This window comes from Haemaphysalis longicornis, unplaced genomic scaffold (assembly GCF_048455015.1).
Source record: "Haemaphysalis longicornis isolate Haplotype H1 unplaced genomic scaffold, Haemaphysalis longicornis Haplotype H1 scaffold_1, whole genome shotgun sequence".
Classification (NCBI taxonomy): domain Eukaryota; kingdom Metazoa; phylum Arthropoda; class Arachnida; order Ixodida; family Ixodidae; genus Haemaphysalis; species Haemaphysalis longicornis.
Genome location: NW_027526203.1, coordinates 114,616,152 through 114,641,797, shown reverse-complemented (window position 1 = coordinate 114,641,797; position 25,646 = coordinate 114,616,152). Strand labels below are relative to the sequence as shown.

The 25,646-nt window shown below is 47.3% G+C and overlaps 1 protein-coding gene across 1 annotated transcript in view; it reads right to left on the bottom strand.

Annotated features, from left to right (window-relative positions):
* Nucleotides 1-289: 289 nt before the first annotated feature.
* The window catches only part of Larp7 (La related protein 7), a 52,695-nt gene continuing 27,338 nt past the window's right edge, over nt 290-25,646 (bottom strand). Inside the window, exons 8-10 of the mRNA XM_077707675.1 lie at nt 14,255-14,405; nt 7,026-7,120; nt 290-772 (exon numbers count right to left, since the gene is read on the bottom strand). Of these exons, the coding sequence (XP_077563801.1) occupies nt 707-772; nt 7,026-7,120; nt 14,255-14,405 (312 nt within the window). The 3' untranslated portion in view covers nt 290-706. The remainder of the gene's footprint in view (nt 773-7,025; nt 7,121-14,254; nt 14,406-25,646) is intronic.

Below are 25,646 nucleotides of genomic sequence, written 5' to 3'. Positions count from 1 at the left end.
AAAAAAAAAACCCGCCAGATTACAATTAAAGCTAGTTTTAATCACAGGTGGCAACAATTTCATTACGAGAAATTAGCTCTTACTTGTGCAACACAGCAAGTGAACGTTAAATATTTAAACTGCAATTGAAATTGCAGTGGAACATGGAGGATCTCAAACGCCATTCAAAGTCCTTTGTTTTAGCAAAATGACATTCTGTTTTGGATGGGTTCGAAATGCCACAGCAGCACGGGTACGAATTGTGAAAACAGCCTCGACAGCACTTTATATGCAAAGAAAGGATGGTAAAACTGTGTGAACGTTATTTATTGGAGCATCATCAACAGCATACAGTATTTCTTTCATTACTCTATACATAAAGCTGTTAACTTGGTTTAAGATAATTGTGTCGGGAAATAATGGCATGAACTTTTTGCATGAATTTTGACTGCAAGAGATGTGTTCAAACTAGGCAAAAAAAAAAAAAAAAAAAAAGCGCATGGGAAACAATGACTTTAAATAGCGAATAACTTTGTACAAGAAATGTAAAAAGAGAAGTGGCTAGCCAGTTTCACTGCACAAGTCAACCACATATACTTTTATTAATTAAGGGCACCAAATGCCGATTAACAGAACCGCATCGCCGTTTCAAGTAACAAACGCTCACGGCAAATGGCTTTAGATGCATTGCAACTCGGGCAATGGCCTCAACAATGCTGTACAGGCCTCAGAGGTCGTCGAATCGAATGTGCTGGTTCTTCTTCTGCATCATCTTCTGGGCTTTGGCAATCACCTGCGCAGAAGAAGGGATTCAGTGAAATTTCAGCCTGGCTTCGAATGCCCCAGCTGCCATTTGAAGCAACGTTGGGTGGCTCAACGATTTCTCCAACTGCCCCTTTCCTGTAGCCCAGCATAAGCCAAATAGGACTTCATTACATAATCTCTTAGAAAATGCACAGCACAGATGATGCAGGAAAGAGAAGGGAACACCACAAACGTTAGCAGTGGAGACTTGGGTTTGAGGCTAGGTGGGGGTAAGCAATGAGGGTAAGCATGTTCTCTCTCTCTCTCCCCTTTGTTTAAGCGATGCCTTCTTCATGGACCCCAATGCACTTTCCTGCCAACCACTCCGGCGTGGCTAGAAATGTCATGGTAGGCAGTGACATTGTGAGTGACATGACCCAAAAGAAGTTGGGTCATTCCATGCAAAACGTCCCAGCCGTAAAATCGACCATCCCGGATTTGCTCAGTGAAAATTGTGGGTCATCCTCGCATGGCCCACAATGCTCCCTGAAAGTGTTTTTGTCCAAAACAATTTTGTTCTTTTTCTAGCGGCCCTTTTGCCTCCAGGGTTTAGAGAAAACTTCTGTCTGTGAAAAAAATTCATGAAAAAGTAACTTCTCTTACAATGGCCACCATTTTTTGCGAGCATCATGTTGAGACCCTGGGCTGCTCTATGCCGCATTTCTAAAATATTTTTTCTCTTTTTTGCTGTGATTACGCCATTAAGAGAATACACGATGCCGAGCATTTTCAAACATTTTTAGCAAATACGACCACATTCTCTCAGCCAATGAAGCGTTTGTACCTGTATCTCAGCATTGTGGAAAATTTTTAAAAACTATACTTACACTGAAAAAAGGTGAAATGTGCGAGAAAACGTTTGTCAAACTTGGAAAAATCTCCTTTCTGGCCCATATTCACCTTGAAATTGGGCATTGTTGTGCTGGTAGTAAAAATATCAAATACAAGCCATTCACTAGTACAAATGATCGCAGATTATTTCATAAAGTTTAATCAGAACAGTTTTTGTTTTAGCAGAGAAAAAAAAATTTTCAATTTGTACAGCAACACTACTTCACCCCGTTGTTCCACAGAGCGGCTTCTCTGCACGGCATGCGCCTGCCTGCATGAAAGGGGCGCGAGCCAGCGGGTTCGCGCTACAAGAATACCTTTCGCCGCAACGGTATTTGTAGCGCCAGTACAGGAAAGAGGAATAATTTGCGTGTTAGTGGGAAAAGTACAACGTGGAGCTAGCGGCGGTGCGCCCATTCCATGAGTACGGGTAAACGGGTAACTCAATGGCTGGACATCAGATGTGCATTTAAAACATCGGGTTATGCAATTCCTGCTAATGCATACAAATAAATCCATTTAACTCAATGACTCCACCGCTGTTTATTTCGTAATTTTCAGCATACTGAAAAGATACCACAAATAACATACCCTGCTTCTTTTTAAATGCACGTCCATGTCCAGCCTGTCGTTGAGTTATCCATACTCATGGAATGGGCGCACCGCCGCTAGCTCCACGTTGTACTTTTCCCACTAACACGCAAATTATTCCTCTTTCCTGTACTGGCGCTACAAATACCGTTGCGGCGAAAGGTATTCTTGTAGCGCGAACCCGCTGGCTCGCGCCCCTTTCATGCAGGCAGGCGCATGCCGTGCAGAGAAGCCGCTCTGTGGAACAACGGGGTGAAGTAGTGTTGCTGTACAAATTGAAAATTTTTTTTTCTCTGCTAAAACAAAAACTGTTCTGATTAAACTTTCTGAAATAATCTGCGATCATTTGTACTAGTGAATGGCTTGTATTTGATATTTTTACTACCAGCACAACAATGCCCAATTTCAAGGTGAATATGGGCCAGAAAGGAGATTTTTCCAAGTTTGACAAACGTTTTCTCGCACATTTCACCTTTTTTCAGTGTAAATATAGTTTTTACCAATTTTCCACAGTGCTGAGATACAGGTACAAACGCTTCATTGGCTGAGAGAATGTGGTCGTATTTGCTAAAAATGTTTGAAAATGCTCGGCATCGTGTATTCTCTTTGGCGTAATCACAGCAAAAAAGAGAAAAAATATTTTAGAAATGCGGCATAGAGCAGCCCAGGGTCTCAACATGATGTTCGCAAAAAATGGTGGCCATTGTAAGAGAAGTTACGTTTTCATGAATTTTTTTCACAGACGTAAGTTTGCTTTAAACCCTGGAGGTAAAAGGGTGGCTAGAAAAAGAACAATGTTTTTTGGAGCAAACACACTTTCAGGGAGGACTGTGGGCCATGCGAGGATGACCCACAATTTTTACTCAGCAAATCCGTGATGGTCGATTTTACGGCTGGGACGTTTGGCATGGAATGATCCAGTTACAAGTGTCATCGCTCCCGGTGAGGCCATAATGCGAGCGCAGAGTTTTAAACACTCAAACGCTGGTTGAACCGACGCCAGTCTAGCATGAAACAATCCAGTGCAACCACCTTAGTCGAACTGAGTCTGACCGTGGTAGTCCTTTTGAAAATGGTCAACTCGTTCCCATCCCGATACCACGGGTGGAACAGGGTCCATCGGTTTGGGAGCAGTCCTGGGAGTAGGCAAAAGCGCCTTCTGTATCAGGCTTGGAGCAGCCAGAAAGGCCATTCGGAGCAGATGTAACACCGTTTCACAGCATTATGGTACCTCCCTAATGCCCCAGCCCCTGACCAATCGGGCTTTATTTATGCACCTACTGTATCAGGTATTTCCCCATGCACCAGAACCTACTCGGAACCTGGAACGAAGTTCCTGGTGGTTTGCAACATGCAAACTTATCTACCTTCAGCCCGGCTCTACTGAGCGCACCGCGTTATCTCTGTCAAAGGTCTAAACTCACGCGCACAGTCTAAGGTGATCAGACAACAGACCTCGTTTCGTGTCCGGTAAACGGCAGTGTTTAAGCAAATTCACGGTGGCATTCCGTAAAACAAGGCGTTTTCATTTTTTCTATGGAACAGCAGTTTCACTGTGTGCGAATCTCAACATTCCTTTGTCCTCATCGTCACAGGGTTGCCAGAGTGGATGAACATACGCCATAGACTGTGTAAGTAGACTGCAATCGAAGGCACAGTTCATGTTGGACCGTCCTCCACATAAGCAAAGCGAACCCCACAGTTCACAGGCGACAATGAGCAATTAGCTCACAACGAAGGCGAACAGAATTAACAAGCGTAGGCAAAGTGTTCAAGACCCTGTTTGTTGAATGCATGCAGGCACAGGAAATTTTGGGTAGCAAAGCTAGGACCGTCGAACGTGGTCAAGTAAATTGAAGTTAACCTCCATTATATTACAGCCTTGCATGCAGATATTCATGCAAATATTATTCTCTCTGTTTACAATAAGGGAGAAAAACATTTTAGTTACATTTCGTCATTTTTCATTGATTGTGGCACAGTGGCCAGCACGGGCAAACAAAACCGCGCAAATGTGACACAAAGAAATCCAAAGAGAAGGCGGAGAACAGTGGAGAAGGCGCGCAGCACCTGCGACCTTACTGCTAAGACAAAGCCAACTTCCACAGCCGCTCAAAGACTCGATGAAACCAAAAAACACAATGTTCAGGGGTGAGACAGCTCAAACAGATTTGGGAGCAGTTTTCGGAGCAGCAAAATTTCGATTTTGGAGCAGAAGAATCTTGATTTGGAGCAGTTAGGGACATTTAATACGTCGTCTTGTGAGCTTAAAAAAATCATTATTTCAGCAATTTGCAGGGTCAAGTGCACATTTCAATCAGTTTTGAATACACAGAACACTCAAACAGCCTTACCTGAAAGAGTTTTTAAGAGTATCACAAAGTACTAACTGCACTACCTTTTTCCTAACTGGTGATATTGTCTTGCGCCTGCACGCAACAATGACAGCTTGATTGATTGATTGATTGTGGGGGTTTAACGCGCCGACGCAACGCAGGCGATGAGGCGCGCCGTAGTGGAGGGCTCCGGATTAATTTTGACCACCTGGGGATCTTTAGCGTGCGCCGAAATCTTGTACACACGGGCGTTTTTGCTTTTCGCCTCCATCAGAAAAGCGGCCGCCGCGGCCGGGAATTGAACCCGCGACCTCGTGCTCAGCAGCGCAACGCCTTAACCACTGAGCCACCGCGGCGGGTAAAACAATGACAGCAAAACTGCCGTTAACATTAGAGAGTTTTAGCAGTCCGTCTGTTCTGTTGGTTACTTTGTTACCGGGTTTACCGGACCGGTCTGCGCCTGCACGCGCGGAAGGGCGAAGAGGCGCGGACAAGGCGAAGGCAGCCGCGCAACTAATCCCCCTACGGCCACTACGGCTACGAATGTCCGAGTGCCCAGACGAGTCCCGGTGAGCTCGGTAACTACGTACACGATGGAACAGACTGACTGCTAAAACTCTTATCAAATTTAAGGGCTCCGCAATTGTGGCGTTTTTTTGCTGTTTTAATGCTAAAATTATTATTTTTGTAATCCCAGGCTGTGTTGTACGAACGACTGTAGTCACGGACAGTTGAGCAGCTTCGAGCTAACGGCCGCATAGCCCAACCAGCCTACCCGTTTCAGTCCCCGGGGCGCAGGTTCACCCTATGGTCATTTGAGTAGCGCTAATTTTTAGCCACCTAGATTTTGGCATTAAATTTCACTTTGCATACATCAAGTGTTATAGTCGCGTTCTATGGCAGCCGTGTAGTCCTGCAGCTATTGGGCGCTGCCTGAACAGGTCACGGCGACGCAGCACAGCCCGCAACTTTCGTGTCGACCGTTCCATCCCCGAGGCCCGCGATCGCGCTTCGAAGCACAGCAACACCTCAACATTTTACAACAGCACAACAAGCCAAAAAATTCACTTCACGAACCCGATTATAGACGCGTGCACCGCGTATCGCACTCAAGGACAAACCACGCCGAAGTCGTAGGCCCCACATTTCAATCAAGTTTTTTTCGAGCCGCCCAACTTCCCGTAATCTGGCACCAATCTCAAACCATATCCTTGCGTTAACGTCACTGTTCAGAGCCACAACAGATAGAATGAATAGACTGGAACTCAGCTGATAGCGTAAAATAAACCAGGGAAATACGCACTGAGCGCGTTGGTATACCAGCCAGATCAGGCGGCGGCCATGCCTAATCGAGAAGGCCGTTTCAGCGAACCCGGACGGAAAGCGAATCGAGTTTTAGAAGCTATCGCTTGCTTCGTTTCAGTTTTTCTGTTTGTGCCATTTCTGTGTTTGCGATTGACCGACGATAAAAGCGGTGACCGGGATGCGGGAGGCTTCCGTTCCTGCCGGAACTGACATGAGCATCAAAATCCGTGCTGTTGAGGCTCTTCTGGAGCAGTTTGGCGCAATTTTCGCCATTTTCGTGCTTTTGGAGCAGCTTGGCGCAGGAAAATGGAATTGTATCAGAAAGGCGCAATATGCGCAGCTGTCTCACCCCTGAATGTTTCAGCCAAGCTACTGGGCGCGGGGCATCATGGCAGTCATACCTCGTAGCTCAATTTGGCCTGTGCAGTGCAGGACGGCGCTCATAAACAAGTTTGGTGCAGGAGGGGCGGTTTAGCGCAGGATGGTGCAGGGTAAATGAGTTTGGCGCTCAATGGCGCAAATGGCGCAGCTGTTCCACCCCTTCGGGACAACCAAATGGAATGTAACCAGCTTCTCTCGGAAATAGGCCGTCCCGAAATTTAGTGAAATCGGTCATGCAGCCAGTCGCATCTGTGCGAGTGAAATGCACAAGGTACGACACGTGGAGTTGCAACGCTCGCTCAAAACTCAACAGTTAGACTCACTCGAAGCATCCACTAAAGGCCCCATCTACGGTTATTTCTGCTCACTGCTTTCGGCTGCCCCTCACTTTCACAACGCTTGCTGCTTGCTTAGCTGGCTCTCATTGGTGCTGGCTAAACGACATTAAGTGCTGAGTCCTCAAGCTGTGCACGGCTTCAACACTGCAGTGATGCGACTGGCCCAAGTCATTTTCCCTTCCGATAGCAAAATACACTGTGCAGCGAAAGAGCAACACTTGCACAGTTCGGTGCAAAAATAGACAGGGACCAGAAAAGACAACACAAGAGCGGTTAGTCCCTCCCTGCTTATAGCACTTTTATAGTCCCCGTCTATTTTCGCACCGAACTGTACATAATGGAATGCCAACTAGGCCAGTCAATTACGTTACTAAAACATTTGTTTACGTTCCCTGCCCTCCGACTCCTAGCCGAACCTAGTTCAAGGTGTGCGCTCAACGGTCCCCACAACCACGCTCACCTTCTCCACACCGCGCTTCTTCTGCCGAGTCTTGTGGCTGCGGCGTGTCTCTCGGTCCAGGGTTATCTTGTCCCAGTACGCCTTCTCCTCGTCCCCTGACACGCATCCCGCACACACATCTTAGCCCGTGCAACACAGCCAGAAAAGCAGGCACACACATATACACTCGGCATCACAATGCCCCGTCATGCCCTGCCTTTACATCTTGCATTACCAGCACCCCTTCACACACAACCAAGGAGGACCACCAACTGTTGTTGCGTGCCGATGGCAACGCCGCATACATTGCCATCAATTTGCAAAATTTGTTTCCTTTATCTGTTTACACGCCGTGCCAGCTGCTCATATCGTTTCAAAGGTGGGTGATTTTTGAACTACACATCAACACTGGTTCAGCAGTGTAAGCAATCTCACGGGCCCAGTATACTTTTCAAGGCTTCAGCTTGGGGGAAACGCATGGCTGCACATGACCCTGTGGGAGCTCACAACATCCGCAACGGCTGCACTCCACACGTGCTGGCAATCCAACCAATGCAACTTCTGCTCAACTGAGTGCAGGAATGCCACAGCCCCACCTGGGAGGCACAGAAACAAGGAAGAGGTCGGCTGGGGAGCTGGGTAGGACAAGGTGGCTTAAAGGAGCCATGAAGAGAAAATACAACTTCGTGTAATTTGAAAGAACTAGAATCCAGTATGTCACTCAGCTCCATTACAGCCCCAAAAGATGTTTTTTTAATGAAAAAAAAGCAAGAAGTATTTAAAAACTTTCAAATTTTGCGCCACAGTGACGTGTTATGAGCAACAATGACGTCATACGGGCCAACAATAAAACAATTTTCAGTGCGTTAACTGCACGTTAGCATTCAAGTGATGCGGTCAAATGGAACTAGAGGCCCCATTACAGATGCCCAGTCATGTGTCGTTGTGACAGGTCAGTTAGGCGGCCGCCAATCGCACAAACAAGGTTCCGTGACGTCATAGAAAAGTTGCAGGAAATTGGCTAGGGGGTCGCGACTGCTTCACACGTTTTATTCAATACCTCCGTTACTTGTTCGAAGATTGCGATTATATTGGTATCATCGTTATCGGGACTAAGCAGTCTTTCTAATAAACCAAACTTGTGTTTTGTCTTCATGGCTCCTTTAACGCTGGGCTCAGCGGCGGTAGCTAATTGTGGCCACAGGTTCGCCCCGTACATTTTCCAGCAAGCACCAAGGCGGCAGCATCCTGGACTGACGACACCTCCCGCCTGGGGAGTGCCCCCTTGCTGTTAAATCCGCTCCACACTGCAATGAGCCTCAATTCTTATTTCCACCGTTGCAAAGTACAGCAACTGCATGAAGCAAAGTGCGAAGCAACATTTTGAACATTAAAGGCCAACTGCAACGAAATTTTCGGCTCCTTAAATGCACCATTTTCCGGTAGTATTACCTTAAAAAGTGCTACCTGTAAAATTTCAAGGCCCAAATATGCGTCGCTGCATCATAAACGAACACCAAAAATGCTATTTTCAAACTGAAACTGGAAAAAAAAGGGCGGCCATTATGGCCCACCGGAAGTGACGTTACATGCAGGAACCGGGTAGGTGCAGCTGGCGGATTCTCCCACGGCTGCCTACGAGAAGACAGCGCGCATGCCATGTGTTTTGCATCGTCCGTTTTTCCGAACACTTAAAACATGCACGAAAAGGGGTTTGGAATTTCGTGCAACCATTATTGCTTGGCTGTGAGCTGCTGAGACGCGCCTATAGTCGTCCGGTAAAACGCAAACACAGGCGTCGCAAGGCGTCGTGGTGAAGCTGGGAGCGAGGAAATAGGTACACAAACAGCAGCGTTTAGCGCCAGATGGGCACTGGCACAGCAAATATGCCCTGTGCCGATTGAACCATCCTACCGCGGGAGGCAAGCATCGAAACGTGCCGGCTAGCGTGTAAAATTCAGTTTCAGCACATACGTTATCAAAGTTCAAATCCAGAATTTTGTTATTTTTGTTTACACGGGCAGTTTTTTTCCTGTTAGCAGGGTGCCCGCGCCAAGTCTTTAGATAATGATGCCATGCAGCGACGAAAGCACTGCAGTGTCTTCGCTGGCATCATGAAACAGTAACTTTTCCCGAGACTCAATGCTGCCAAATGTGCTCCTCTTTATATTTTTTTTCTAACCGGTCAGCGATATGTTGCAAACAGCGGCTAGTTTTTACATACTTTTTTATATATATCGATTTTATATATATATCGATTTCGAGCAGTGCGCCGCATGCTGTACTTGTTCGCGTTCCCACCGGCGATAGCAGTGACAACGGGGTATCACCTCGCATTGGCCGTACTCGAGCCACTTGCACTCTCGAAGAGTCGACCAGCCGCGATCGTGCAGTGGGCCGCATATCTACCTGCCGTACTCGTTCGTGCCCCAACTGGCTGCCACAACAGCGTATGGTCTCGCGTCAGCCATTCTGCGTATTGCGCACTCGTAGAGATGCCCGGCCGCAAGCTTGCAGTGTGCCGCACAGCTGTCGTAGTCGTTTGTGCGCCGATGCACCGACCAGCCGCGCCAACAGCGTATCGCCTCACGTAGGCCGTACATGCGTCTCGCGTGCCCGTCGAGTTGACCGAGAGCCTGCTGCCGCCGTCGCGACCACGAAATCAGCCGTTATGCTACTGCCGTACTCGCTCGCCGACGGTGTATTGCCTCGCGTCGACCGGCCCCGGCACTTTTCGAATTTGCTCTTGATGTCTCTGAAACCCAGCGCTTCTTCAGCTGCTTGCATTACGGAAACGTGTGAAAGCAATTATTCATGCAAGATGCACAAATTACGCTGCTCCCTCGCGTAAGGCCGCGCGTAAAAGGGCCACTGAGGAAAAGGGACGGCTGCACGGGAGTCCTGACTAGAACGTCACATCCGGAAGTTCGCCGCAGTGGTGACCAGTTGTGGCGACGCTCTGCTAGGCGCTGCATCGGCTGAAGTGGCGTGTTTTCAAACGGTTTTAATAAAAATACTTAGCGTGTGTGGAGCTTAAAATTAGTTCACAGGCGACTTTAGTGGTATATACCAACCGTTGAAACAGAATTTGGGGCAGGTAAATTGTCTTTGCAGTTGGCCTTTAAGCACTATGAAAAGCATTCACTTGATGACACTGCGCTCCAGAAAGCACTCGGATAACGTCCCATGAGCTGGCCAGCGAGTAACAGATTCTTCTGAATAATGACAAAGTTTTGTGCTGTTTACACATATTTACCGTATTTACTCGTGTAATGATCGCACGCCTGATGTTTGTCATCAAAATACGACTTTTTTTATTTCCCGCGCAATGATCGCACCCTGAACTTGCCACAGCAATATGTGGCATGTGTGCCAAGTCTAGCTGATGATGGTCGTGTTTACCTATGTTTCCTCCTCTTTCGAAGCGGACATGGCTACGTTATTGCCGCAGACTTTCGGATATTAGCGATATCAGCTAGCGTGAGTACATTATTGGTGCGGAAGAAACTCTCACTAAATGCACATAATGTACTCACAAGACAAAGAAAAAAGGTGCTCAGCTACCTGTGTCGGCAGCCATGTCTGTCTTGATGTCCCGCACTATGACAGCAGCAGCCACTTATTGGTCGACCTGTTCTCACCTCGCTGCAAACTCGTTCCGGCACGTTCCGTAACTTATGAAAACAATGCACTTTGCGTCACATTGCAACGCGGCTGGTCCATGGAGCGTTTATTATGTTTTTATTTATTATGTTTATTATGTTCATCAGACCTATCATAAAAATTCTGACCTGCAACTTGCTTGTGTTTTCTGGGCTGAAACGTTTTTCGCGAAAAATTTGCTTCGCGTAATGAACACATCTGTAAATTTGCATCATATTTTTGGAAAAAAAGTGTGATCATTTCGAGAATAAATACGGTAGTAACTTTTCGGATCAAAAGGCTGGCACATTACCAGGGGTGAGACAGCTGAAGCAGATTTGGGAGCAATTTTTGGAGCAGTGAAATCTCGATTTTGGAGCAGAAGAACCTTGATTTGGAGCAGAAGAACATTTATTATGTCACCTTAGGAGACTAAAAAATCAAAATTTTGGCAACTCAGGGAGGGGGGGGAAGTGCACTTTTTAATCGGTTTTGAACGTATATAACATTGAAACAGCCTTTTAATAAAGTTTTTCTACCAGAGTATAACGAGGTACCAAATGCACTACCTTTTTACAAACCATTTTTAAAATCTCAGGCTCTATGATAGCATGGAGTTCCGTTGAAAATATCGAATTTAAAAACTAAGCAATCGTAAGGCATTTTTATTATCATGGGAATGCCGAAATTATTATTTTTGTAATCCCAGATTCGGCCTTAAGCACAAGTGTAGAGCCACGGCAAAAGTTGCGCAAAGCGAGGTGACAGTCGTTGCACCCCACCAACTTTCCCATTTCAAACACTAAGGTGCACGTTTACTACGATCAATCGTAATTTGAGTAACATTGATATGTTTAGCAATCTCCCTTTTGGCATTAAATTTCACTTCAGATAGATGAACCATTATTAGTACTAGCGTGCAATAATAGCCTGTCCCGCTATCGGACACTGCTTGAACATTTTGCGGCGATGTAGCCAGCGCCGCCCCTTTTGAAGTGTCCGTCCCATTCCCGCCGCTCGCAAGCTCGCTGTCAAAGGCAGCAATAACTCCGCGTTTTATAACAACGCAATGAGTCCGAAATTTCACTTCAAGAGTGCACCGCGCCTCACACGAAACGCGGCGAATTCGCGGGCACCGCATTGTTTTTTATGAACTCCACCTTTCGAGTGGCGCAACTTCCCGTAACAGAACAAACAACTAAATGTAAACCTAGCCACCCCCATAATCAAAAGCACAGTAGAAATCTGTGAAGAGCGGTCTGCCTGAACTAGAGAGAACTAGCCTGAACTACGAGCAACTGCTTCGCCCGCTGGCCATGTTTTCGATCTTCACCATACCAAGATGGCGGCGCCCCGCATACGTATGTAATGTTGTTCTGAAGATACGGCGCTCAGAAAATTGTCGTTTTGTCATTAACTTGAACAAGTTTTGTCGCCTCAGTAAACATTAGTATTTTTATACAGAACTTTGCAATGATTTTCGATGGGAAAGCTTTAAAAACGTACAGAATATAACATGTGCGACCCGACATTGTGACATCCGAAAAAACTACTTCGGGGACCATTTTATGCGGGTTTTTTATTGAATGATCAATCAATTAATTTTTACAAACAGCATCACCTTGGGGGTGCTGGAAAATTATTGAGTCAGTAAGCATTTTCCCCCACTGAAACTGATGGGAGCGTTAAAATCGTTGGCTCTCAGACTGTTTTGGAGCAGTTTGGCGCAATTATACAAATTTTCAAGCTTTTGGAGCAGCCTGGCGCAGGAAAACAAATTTGTATCACATCTGCGCAATATGCGCAGCTGTCTCACCCCTGTTGGTGTGGAGCGGAGACTTGCTTTTACCGTTAGTCAACCTAGGTGGCGCCACAACACCGCGGCAAGCCGTTTTCTGCCTTTGGTTTGTTTGCGACTGTATTTAGACCTGGCTTGTTTTTGTTCATGGAAAAATAATCGTTTCATGGAAACATGGTGCTCGCTCAACAAATATGGTCACGTAAGACACCGTCGCTTGCGTCAATCGGCCAGTGCCGTCTGAGACAACCCCAAAACCGTGCACTGCTGTGCATCTAAACGAAGCATAGTGCGCGCAGTACCAACAGCAGTACACATCGGTACTTCTATGTTTACATGTGCTTTTGTAACTTCCACTGTTTGTCCCATCATTCTTACCGATATAAAAATAGTGCCCTAAATTTAAGTGCGAATAGCTCGTTAGGCACGCTGATAAGTTGTGCCTAATTTGCGTTTGCCTTTTCCGGCCCTGCCAATCGCAGAGCTGGCTGGTATGACACCATAGGTTCTGCTGTGGGAAACGAGCCAGTGGGTCGCATGTCCATTCCCTTCTTTCCCAATTATACAGCTTATTTGAGCGAAGTTCACGTTAAAAGTAGTGTCAGCATGATTCTAACAGGGCAATCTTTTGAATGAACCAAACTTGCATTTTGTCTTTATGGCCCCTTTCAGTAAGTAGTTCCGACCCGACGGGAGGCTTTTTGTGTGTGTGTGTGTGTGTGTGTGTGTGAGATAATAAATTGCAAATTAAAGTTTTGACAGATAAGTGATGACCTGAACGTCAACAAGCATCCACCACCAAGTTACGTTTTCAACTCCAAGCAGATTTCTTCGCATCGATTGCTTGCCCCGAATTCTGTTCTGAATTCTGTGCTGGCCATAATCCCTGACAAGGTGTTTTTACATCGTACGGGGACTAATTGGTACCTCTAGTGATGTCAAACCACACAATTTCTTCCATAGAACCATCCGAAATTGCACATTTTGAAATGGTGGTTGGCCTTCACCACAAGGCGTGGGAGCCACGCGTGCTAACATTTTGTCTTGTATCTGACAAATTACTCTGCGCAACTCAATATTTTTTCTAGGACAGGTTTTTGAAATGCTTACCTACAAAACGTATACCCTAAACTTTCTCTACTACAGGTGGTTTGTTATACACAACTTCCTTTTTTCTCGTCTTTTTCTACGCCTGGACAAAAATTTTGAATTTGACAATTTTTTTCGCAATCATTATTTGGGAAAGCATTAGTAAAACTGGTGTTAACCTGCCGCGGTGGCTCAGTGGCTAAGGCGTTGCGCTGCTGAGCACGAGGTCGCGGGTTCGATTCCCGGCCGCGGCGGCCGTTTTTCTGATGGAGGCGAAAAGCAAAAACGCCCGTGTGTTCGAGATTTCGGCGCACGTTAAAGATCTCCAGGTGGTCAAAATTAATCCGGAGCCCTCCACTACGGCGCGCCTCATCGCCTGCGTTGCGTCGGCGCGTAAAACCCTAAAATCAATCAGTAAAACTGGTGTTGTTGGAAAGGGCATCGAGTGGCTGCCTTTTATGTCACTGAATGTGTGCCTAACCAATGTGTTTACCCCACAAAAAATGTTTTCTTAGACCGCTAAAAATCGGCCGATTTCCCGCGGATGGAGCAACTCTCTAATTTCTGCACGAATCTTGATCATTCTTTTTGCGCCTATCTCTACACGACAGAAAGAACTGACTTACAACCTGAAAAGTAGCTGAAGGAAAAGGGGTCCTCAAAAGAGGGGGGGAGGGAATCGGGCACACACAGACCAAAGTAAAGAAGGAGGCAAGCGCACCTGTGAGCAGAGAGAGGGACCCACAGAAGGAGTCCTTCTGCCTCTCGATGAACTGGCTTGCCGCCTCAGCATTGGCACAGCGGACGTACGCCACGCTGTCCCCCTCCATGACGTCCACGTATGCCACATCGGCCAGCTGCCGAATGTTGTTCTGCGCACACACAAACAATTTTTTGCCCATTAATGACTTATTTGGGCCCGCACTCGGTGTGGCTCAAACATGGATGAACAGAGTGCTACCAACAGGCTGCACTGCACTGCCCTCATTGCTGTTACCCCCCCCCATTTTATGGCCCGCATTTGCGTTCACTGCCAAAGGCAATCTTGTTTTCATGCGGTACGATGGCAACTATTGCGAGGTATTCCCTCAGTTTCCCTCTGCCTTCTCGTCCACAGCAGCACTGTCACGTTCACGACTTCAGATTGTTCTAATATTTCTTTCCTGTGCCCAAGTAGTTCAACGGTGTCCAGAAATTGCATGCGCGGGCATTTGTAGTGGGCACGACCTCCCTCCTTGAAAGCAGCGAGAAGTCAGAGGGAAGGCAAAAATGCGCAGTGGGAGACTGCAATTAAACACGACTGTCCCCGGGTCGGCTACCTTTAATGCGGGAGACATAGTAACCGGGCACTTACTCGGCAGATGTTTCAGTGTCGGCCCCGGCAGGTGCGTCGCTGGCCACCATTAGGAGTGGCATCGCAATGCGAGTCCCGATTTTTTTTCCTTCTAAAAACTCTTAAAAAGCACCCCATTTTGTTGCAAATCACAAACGAGGTGCAGTGGGAGGCCGCGCTGCTCAGCACAGACCCTCTGACCCAGGCCTCACTAATCTATATGAATCCTGCCGTCACTGTAAGGACACTGAAGTCGACCTGAAAACAGCCAAACCCGTAGCAACAATAAAGTTTTATCTGATCTGATCTTCCACTTTAGTGAGAAGCCGAATGACTGACTGTCGCACGATCACACTCAATTAAGCACATCCCCCCCCCCCCCCCCCCCTCTCTCGCAAAACAACCTGGCATTGTGTAGCCGTGAAACTCATGGGGGGGAATGAGAGCGTCCCGATTTCTTCTCCAAATATTGGGGCTTTTCAAATGAAAAGGAGGATAAAGAAAAAGAAAGGAACTGGTCATCTGGCCCTCCACAACCTGCAGCTCCACTAACAGCAAGCTTCTCACAGGCAGCACAGGAAGCACAAGATAAAGACAGACAGCACAACAAGGGAGCGACAAGCAATGAGGAATACAACTACTCCACCATGTGCATCCATCATCCAGTAATCCATCATCCATTCGGAGCACGTAACCCGCGAATTAATTACTTTGACTCCGCCGTTCTCGGTCGTCACTACAAGGAACAGCGAGCAGAAAGTACAGGCATCGCTCATTGGGCTCGATGTCCAGATTTCAATTGAGAAGCACGATGGTCGAAACCACGACCCACAAATTTTAACAGCTGCAGTGGCAACCGTGTTGCATGTGGTTAGGGCCAAAGCACACGAAGCACGAAGGGCTTTAATCCTAGTCCTGACCCGTATCTAGGATAAGCCCTTTAAAGTGTAAACCAAACTTGTACTGCTACAACTGGCAGGCACATTTTGGCATTCATTGATCAAAACTGAAAAATCCAGTCCCTACTGATAAGCTCAGCAGCAATAAGGCCACCTCCAAATAATACTTGAATGTGGGGCCCACCCTTCAGGCATTCCCTTGCGTCTACAAGCACAAAATTCACCACGATCGCCACAGGCAAACCTCTGTCAAGAGTTTCGTGCCCAAATGCGCAGGTTCTAATTTATCCCAACAGCTCGTGCATTTGTAACATGCATCAATTAGAAAGTAGTTTAAAGGTACCGACGCCCCTGTGCCACTCAGTCTACAGCTACTGAATCTCGCACGTCACAGTGCCTGAAGTAATCTCATGCCATACGTGCCTTTTTTTACACGCTTCTAACATGCTTGCAGTTTTACTTTTGAGCCTATCTTTCTTAACTCTTTCGGGACCGCTCCATAGGCCATCGATCACATATGATCGATGGTTTCGCGAGCCTGCAGAATACAAAATTTCACTCGATGGAGCACCTAGTGACATCTAGGAGATAGTTTAAACCTGGAGTTTTCTCTTTTGTGAAGTTTCTTTTTTTATCGCCAGGCGGCAGCGCGTCAGATATTTTATTCCGACGGGCAGTGGTTTCGAATGTAAACAAACATGGCGTCATACTCGCGCAAGCGTGATAAGAAATCCGCCTCGTCTCGTCTCGCATATCTTCGCCTTCTACTGTGGATTTTAACGATGACAGTGGCAGTGAAGAGTCGGAATGCGGCTTTAGAGATCGGATTTCAGCTCGAGTGAGGATTCGGGTGTCGATCAGCCTGGAACGTCAAATCGCGCTCAAAGGTGGGTGTTGGTTTCGGTTTCAATTGGCTCTGGAGTAGGTATGTGCGCTCGAAATATGTTCTGGCTGGTTTATATTTGTTCGCTAGGGTGTTAACTACCTATGGTGGTGATCTCCTGCCACCAGCACAGAAACGGATCAAGTTTTCGCCGAGACGAGAGTCTGCCGTGTACCTGGGCGCCGACGTAGCCATGGCCCTAGTGCCAAAGAGATCACACACAAAACAAAAAACCAGTTACACCTAGCCGCATCAAACTTTTGCGATGAAGAAACAAAGCATTGTGTTAGATTTTGTATATCCTGAAATAATTTTATTCTTTTTTAATATTTTTATATTTACGCTTTTTTCTATCTTTTTCTGTAGTTTTTTTACGAAGTTCTCACTTTCAGATTTTTTCATGGTTCTATCGTCAGTGTTGAAGTAAAACTTGGTATTGTATGTCAAAGAACATATAATTAGCTGCATTTTGGTATATGCTAAGGCAGGATGGTGCCTTTGCTTTATGTAATAAAAAATTTGTGCCGAGACCTCCCATTTTCATCACTTTTTCCGGCGGTCCCGAAAGAGTTAAGAAACCCAGCAATACATTTGTGCGTCCCCTCCTCGCCCCACTCCCGGTGTTCTAGAAGAAAACACGGTGCTACCATGGCAACCTTGCGGCAACAAGCAGGTGTGATGATGACTAAACGCAGCGCTGCACGCCAAGCACCCCCTCAACGCCTGGGTGTGGTAACCCGTAGGACTGCGCCACTGTTGTAGCCTTCTCTTTGTCTATTTCTCGAGGTGATGGGACACCACATCCTCAAACAACACATTACAGACCAGCAGCGGCAACTTTCAGCGAAACTTCTCCAGGCCCGCAATTACCTTCTCTAGTCTCAACCGCATGCATGTCCATGGGCTGCAGGGCAGCCTAATTTTGTACGCAACCTTGCATCTAGGTGCACACACTACACTGCCCTCTGCACCAGGCAGCAAACATTGAGGAGACATTTTTTCCCCGCACTTCTGTCCCTGCCTCCGAGAAGGCATCAAGTTAGGCTTCCGGAAGACCGTGCTTCCAGAAAAAAAGCTTTGAGCTCGCAAAGGGCTTGCCAATTGTTTTTCTCATCTCAAACCCCGCCGACGTGACACCTGAAGAACAACCATTGCCCAGGAGCAGAAATGGCCAAAACATTAGAGAAATTTGCGATTCAATGACATTTCAAACAATTCTGAAGTTTGGAGCACTGACGGAACTTCCCGGAGTTACAGAACTCTACAGAACTGACAAAACATTGCGTTAGCCCCTTGCGGTCCGTTGTTGGGAAGTGCAGAACAGCTGTAGCGGTCCGTTGTTCAAGGTTAAACTTTGCGGTTTTTCTCACTGTGACACGTTCGCATCCTTGATGATGACGCTGATGCGGTGGCTATCCCCTTTGTATCGGGTGGGCGAACTTTGCTTGTTGAAGTTTTCTTCTTCTGCACTAGGGTGCAGCACAATGTTCAGCACTCGCTTTTTGATTCCGGAGCGTTTTCACGTCCGGGCTGTTCGCTGAGAAGCACAGCCGCCTTCTTATCGCGTGAATTCTACGGAGGTGCACTTAGCGAAAGCGATGGTGACTTCCATGAGGAAGAGAACTGGTGACTTCCATGAGGAAGAGAACAGCTTTATTAGGAGGTGCACACAGCTACAGAATCATGGTGAGAAAGAGCAGTGAAACCTGCAGTACCACCGCAACCTCATCCAACAGCTGGTGGGTGATTTGAGCGGGGCCCGTCTGCACGCATGGAGTGCGTGTACCTCAATGTAACGAATTTCAATGTAACGAAACTCCCGATGTAACGAACCACTGAATTTTTTTTAACTTCAAGTGTATGCACACCATGTACCGTAAAAACCCGCGTATAATACGAACCCGCGTATAATACGAGGTGTAATTCGGGGACAGCAAAATCAGAAAAAAAGTTTTAATCCGCATATAATGCAGGATAAAGAGCACAGAAAACATTTATTTGCACTGCAGTTACCGTTCAGTCGTTGTCAGTTTTCGCTAGAACTGTCTCCCGACGTCCGTTCAATCATCGTCAGGTTCGCTGCCGCTGTCTCCTGAAGTCGCCTTGTCGGAAATGTCTTCCCACAGAAAGTGGTCCCCAGTACCATCAAGGGCGTTCGATATGCCGCATTTCTTAAAAGAGCGACTGACGAGCTCCTCTGGGTTGCTGACCCACGCATCCGCGATCCAGCCACAAAGCACCGCTGGAGAAGACCGCGTCAGCTATCCGGTAGCTGTCACTTACGGGTCTCCTGACCTCATCCACTCTTGGTAGCAGGAACTGATGCAGTCTTGAAAGGCTTGTGGATGCAAACGTCTAGCGGTTGCAGCTGGGATGTCATTCCTTCTGGAATGACAACTTCTTCACGGAATCGGCCAGGTGGCAGCGAAAGGCGTCCAACACGAGCACTGACGCGAACCCCCAACAGTGCTTCAGGCTGCCAACACCACACAGACTTTATCCAGTCAAGCACCAGTTGCTTTCTCCACCCGCGAATGCTGCCTTCGGTGAAGCCGAACTGCCGTCCTGAGGCGCAATTCCTGATGGTCTCGGCACATAAAATAACTTTTCTTTTAATTGCAGCCGAATACTGCCTTCGTGCACCCGACATCGTGATAGACTTGCGGTGAACGTGCCGATCCTTCGCGTCGTCAAAACAATCAAAATGGCGCCGGCTGAGAGAAGCAGCAGCCAGCTAACGCCACCCCAAGATGGTGCACCCTCCGCTGAAACCGAAACCGAAAGTGCAAATTTTCGGCTGAAAACCTTGGGATCCACATATAATACGAGGCACAAATTTTACATGGTAAAATTTTGAAAAAAAACCTCGTATTATACGCGGGTTTTTACGGTATCTTCACCCTCTGCATAACAAAGTCCCGTCTGCAGAAATTTCAATGTAATAAATTTCAGGAACAACCAGGTACGAAATTTGGTTTAGAAGTAGATTTTGGGAGACACAAGCGCCGAAACAGGGTCTTGATAAAACGCAAACGGCGACTCGGGCGGCCGAATGCTGCGGATGCAGCGAGCCACGCAGTCCGTGAGCGAGCTCCTTGCCTACAAGCTCCTTGCCTACAACTGTGTATGGCGCTACCGCTGCCACATGCGGCCACTTTGCCCTTCGTTCGAGTTCGCTCATGCTTGGTGGGTTTCATCGTTCCAGCAAGTGCAGGAAAAAGCATTTGGGGGTTTTTATGAGCTAAAACGGAGGACTGGGCGAGTTGGTACTTGTTCATATTAACAGCGCTACTGACACAGACCTCTTCTTTTTGTCTGTGTCGGTAGTGCTGTTAATATAAAGTTTTTGAAACTTGTGCAGGCGTTTTTTTGACCCCCGCGACCGCAATTGCGCGCCAGCGGTGGCTTCTGCCTCAGCCAAAAAAGTGACTTGCGTCGCACGCGGCAGTGGGAGGAGCCTGACGACTTTCACCAATGGGGAGGCGTGCACCCTATGGCGGGCGCTTTGAAGCGGTCAGGGATGCTGGCTGGCCCTGCCAGAGACAATTAGGCTCACCACCGCAGAGGATATTTGATGGGTGCTTTTTTAAGCGGCGCGTATGACGTTTCACAATGCAACTTTCAGTCACATTATCAACTTTTTTTTCCTGCATGAACAACTTCGTTTGCCCCTGCCCCTCGTGCCGCGTTTCAGCAAGCGGTTAGAAGCGGTCACTGGAGCTACCTGCATCGTGCGGGTGGTCTCCGCGGCTGCACCAGTGCGCCTGTGGCTTTGCAAGGTGCATTTTTGCATGCAGAAAACGTCCCATGTGGTTCACGCTGATGCCCGAATAGATGATTAGGCTCTGACAGGAACAGCGTGCCAGCCGTGTATGCGTGCCACGTTTTCGTTTTCAGGAACCGCTTCCCGCTTCATGTGGCTAACACTTCTTTATAACCGCAAATTTCCATGTAGGAAAATTTCAATGTAACGAAGTAAATAACAAATTTTACCAACCTTGTTTCATCGAGGTTTGACTGTATTCGCCTTTGAGTTCCGCATCAGAGAACCCTCCATGACGCGATAACGAAGTCCCACTACAGTCGAACCCCGCGATAACGAAATCCCGCGAGTACGAAATTCCCACAGCAACGAAATATTTTCGCATCCCCGGCGAACGTCCATAGACGCCCATATATTTTATATCTTGCGGCAACGAAACGTTTTTGGAAACTGATCCTGCGTTAACAAAATTCGCTGCAAGTGGTCTGCATTTTACCATCCCATTCGAGGTTAACTGTGTCCAGAAAGTGCACAAATACATTTTTTTTTGGACTCGAAGTGCGTAAACTTCTGCCACAGCACGCCTAAATGGCCGCCGCCATATTTGTTTACAAAAGACCACGTAGCCGGCGGCCGTGGAGGCAGCCTCGCAGTCGCACCACCAGGGGGCGACACATGGTGACTCAACTCGCGGTTTTGGCTTGGGCTACACTAGCCTGCTACCGCTGAACCGCGTGTGCGTTTGTTGTTTGTGTGCGGCGATCGGCATGTTTGCTCTCGGTAAGATGCCTTCGCCAGCCCAAAAGTGGAGGTTTTTATTGCTACGAGATTAGGCAGCCATCATCGCCCAAGTCAGTGGCCCAAGTGGAGGAAGGGAGTATAAAGGGAGGATAGCGCCGACGAGTTTGGAAACGCGTGCAGCTCGCTCAACCGCTCTGAAAAGCAAGGTGCAGAACAAAACTGACGGCTGTGGCCTTTCTGGACATCAACAAAGCGGTGCTCACTTAGTTTAGTAAACAGTATTGGCGCAACGAGGTGCCATTCTGTCTGGCAAAGTTCGTAAACAGAAGAAGCTGGGCTTCGCTTGCATGATCGGACATACTCGGTACCAAGGGCCAGGGCGAAAAAGGTGCCGAGACGGTGAACACACGGAATGCTTTGGATGCGTTTGACACGATCTCGTCGTACTTAGGCGTGCACAACGACTAGCAATGAACCACGTGTACAGTGAGAGCTGAACTGTGACGTTGGCTGCAAGGTAAGGCTTACGAAGTAATATAACCGTCTTTCGTAAATAAATTTTTGGTTTGTGGCCAATTTTCCGGTCGTTTATGTTTCATTCTCGCGGCAACGAAACTCCCGCAAAAGCGAATTTTCTGGCTTTCCCCGGTGGTTTCATTATTGCGGGGTTCGACTGTAGTACGAAATTCCTGCGACAACGAAATATTTTCCGATCCCCGGCGAATGTCCATAGAAGCCCATGTATTTTGTATCTCGCGGCAATGAAACGTTTTAGGACAGCGATCCCGTGTTAACAAAATTCGCTGAAATTCCAGTTGCATTTTATTTACTCATTTGAGGCTAACAGAGTCAAAAAAGTGCTCAAACGCATTTTTTTTTTCGGACTCAAACTGCGTAAACTTCTGCCACGGCACGCTGGCATAGCCGCTGCCACATTTGTTTACAAAAAAAGACCGTGCAGCAACCAGCAGGCGGCCGTGGAGGCAGCCTCGCAGTGACGCCACCAGGGGGTGATGCATGGTGACTTGCGCATGCATTCGTTGTGCGAGCAGTGATTGGCACGTTTGCTCTCAATAAGGTGCCTTCAAGTGGAGGAAAGTGCAAGTCCAAGTTGAGGAAAGGAGGATAGCGCCAACAAGTTTGGGACCGCCTGCAGCTCGCTGTGCCATTTTGAAGAGCAAGGACACCACACTCTAATGGCGCATATGCGCGAAATGAAACAGTGATGGCTGTGGCATTTCCGCCCGTTAACAAGGTGGTGCTCACTTAGTTTTGTGAACAGCACTGGAACAACACGGTGCCACTGCCCGACTTTGCTTGCATGCTTGGACATGCTCGGTGCCGAGGACCAAGAAGAGAAACGTGCAGAGAAGGCGATCCGGCAGGACGTTTTGGATGCATTTAACACGATTCGGCATGACGACTAGCAATAAACCACTTCTTGTCGTGCAAGAGCTCCGCTGTGAAGTGGCAGCAAGGTAAGGTTCGCAAAGTAATGTAACCGACTTTCGTAAATAAATAATTGGTTTGCAGGCGATTTTCCTGTAGTTTATGTTTCATTCTCCCAGAAATGAAATTCCTGCAAAAGCGAATTTTTTGGCTTTCCCCGGCTGTTTCATTATTGCGGGGTTCGACTGTAACATAATTTAGAGAATGTTACGTTTACGATGACCAGGAAAAGAGAATCACAGCCTAATGTAATTGCTGATTGCAACATAACTGCTCACTGTAACTGAGCATAACCTAAAAGTTATGCTAGGTTACAACGGGCAGAAACAGTTTGTCATAGCCTAATGCAACTACAACCATGCCAGCTACAAAAGCAAAGCTGCAGGCGTATCCTATGACCCTAGCTGACTCCTGCCAAATCGTCTGCGTGGCATTGCGTTTGGACACTTGCCTGTGGAAAGAAATGAGGAGCAAAAAGAGGAACGAATGCATCCTGTTATGCACAATGTTGTAGTCCATAGCAGTGGAGTCCTGTTTCGAGCACCACCACAACTACACACCTTGGGCGGTTCAGGGTTTTAAGAACTGGAAAAAGTGCACTCTCAGACCGTCTCTGTACTGTCTGCTTCAGGGGGCAGATGGGTCTTTGGGGCCGAAAAACGGTGAAAAAATCGCTTTTTGGAAAATGGCATTTGCTGCATGCGCGGCCATTTTTCTATCAGTCTGCAAATTTGCTCGCCATAAGGCACCATATTTTATTGCAAACAGCATTTCAAAGTGCACTCTACAGCTCGGTTTGCGCACAATTTGATGGTAAAACGGCACTTTTCTTGCGACGCTAAGCTAGCATTTCGCCCTCGGATATTTCGGCACCCAGAGCAGGTACAACAGTAATTTGTTTTTTTTTTTTTTTTTGACACCTAAATGTGTGGAGAATACACTGTTGGAAACAAATTTTTCAAATGGAGGCTTTGAAAAATTATTATTCTGTTCAACTGACACCACCTGTGAGCCATTTCTGGCAGGGTGCAGGAGCAGTGAAGTTCAGTGTGTTGTAAAATGACCAAAAATAGCTTAATGAAAAATGTTCTTCCAACGCTGTATTCTTTAGTCATTTGTCTGCCCAGCCACGGGGTAATCGCCATTCTGCATGGAGTGGTTATTTTGTAATTATACCCCAAAATAACGGCAATTAATCATTAATTACCACAAGATATGATAAGCTTGCAAAGAATCTAATTGCAGATTTGAAATCAGCATAGAAAACCCCTTAATGATATGCAGTTTCATTAAAACTGGTTCGTAAAGAAAAAAAAAAGCTCCAAGACTAGTGTGCCCACCCTTAAAGGCCAACTGCACTCAAATTTCACGTGGACCAAATTTATTTTTAATGCGTAGTAAGTACCCTCAAATCAGCTGGGACACAAGTGGTAGCCCCGTAACACGCCTCGTTAATCAGTCAGAAGCGTTTAAAAAAGCTCCGCCGCAGACCACGCTGCACCTACCGGCGGATCGCGTAAACAGCCATGACGCGCCTGTGACGTTACAGCCGACGGGGGCTTCTTCCTCTGGCCAGCCACGCAGCTGGAGAACCGGTCGAGCTCTGCTGCGCGCGCTTCACCCATGTGCAGCCCGTGCGCGCGTAAGCTTGCGCGCAGACATTCCCCCGAGCTGGTGACCGTCCGGCCGCTCGCTGGACGGCTGCAACGTCACTACAATGGCCGTGCTCTCCTCAATTTCGGTTTTAAAATCGCTGTTTTTTGCTGGCCGCTTGTGGCGTCCACGCGCGTATTTCAGCTGTTGTATTTTGCGTGTTGCCTTCTTTTCAAGCAGACTATAGGAAAATAGGGTTTTCAAGAGAAGCGTTTGCGGCCTTCAACGGTCACACTTTCACTCAACTTGTCCGCTCATAAATACCGCCCACAAGCTCTCCATCCTCTCCTCAATAGCTCCACCATAATGACACTGACCCAGTTCCGCCTGCCGAACTATGCCGTTCAACCACTCCAAATTTGTGCAGCACAGAAAAGATTGGAAGGACAAGAATGGGGTGGAGTGCATTCGGCAGGCATTCTCGGATAATGAATGTCAGCCCACCATTGTCCCTGAAGAGGAAAGTGTGTGACAGCTGCATCTTACCGGTACTCACCTACGGGGCAGAAACTTCGGGACTCACTAAGAGGGTTCAACTTAAATTGAGGACGACTCAGCGAGCAATGGAACAGAAGATGATAGGTGTAACATTAAAGGACAAGAATAAAGCGGAGTTTATCAGGGAACAAACGCGTGTTAAGGACATACTAGTAGAAATTAACCCTTTGAGGGTCACGGCCATACATGTACGGCATCGGCAAACACTTTCAAAATGGTCAATGACGTACATGTACAGCATTGCTTGTATCTTCAAAAAGTGCGCCTTTTTCACCAACTTCTCTTGCTTGGCATGTGCTGCCACACTTCGGAAATACGTCAAATTTTTTTCTTGCGCCGATGGCTCTTCTTTTTATTTTTTTTATGATTTACTACAGCGGCGTGCCGGCTATCGTTTGCACATCCGCTAACGAGGGGGCGCGCTGGGTGTCGCCCACCGTGCACCCGGGCGCCTCTCGCTTCCTGTGCCTGCCACAGACCAAGGTCGCCTGCGAAACTGATGAGGCTCTTTTCTCCTTTTTTTGTATTTTATGAGCGGTGCGCCGCCTATCGCTCCCGCATCCGCCTGCACGTGCAGCGGCTGGTTTTGGTGTCGTCCTCCGGGCGCTTCCCGCTTTTTGCGTCCGCGAAACTGACGTCTATCTGATCTTGATTCACTCAAAAGGTGCCGGCTTGTTACTCTTTCATTTTTATTTAGAATTTTTCCTGTGTTACTCTTGAATAAACCACATATATGTAACAACAGAAACAATTTTTTTGTCACTTTATGGTCACCCTTAAAAAATTACTATAATTTTTTCTCGAAATTGATTCATCCAAAGAATTTAAATCAGCAATAAAAAAAATCGACCCTGGGGGGTCACATTTGGCGAAAAAATTGGACCCTCAAAGGGT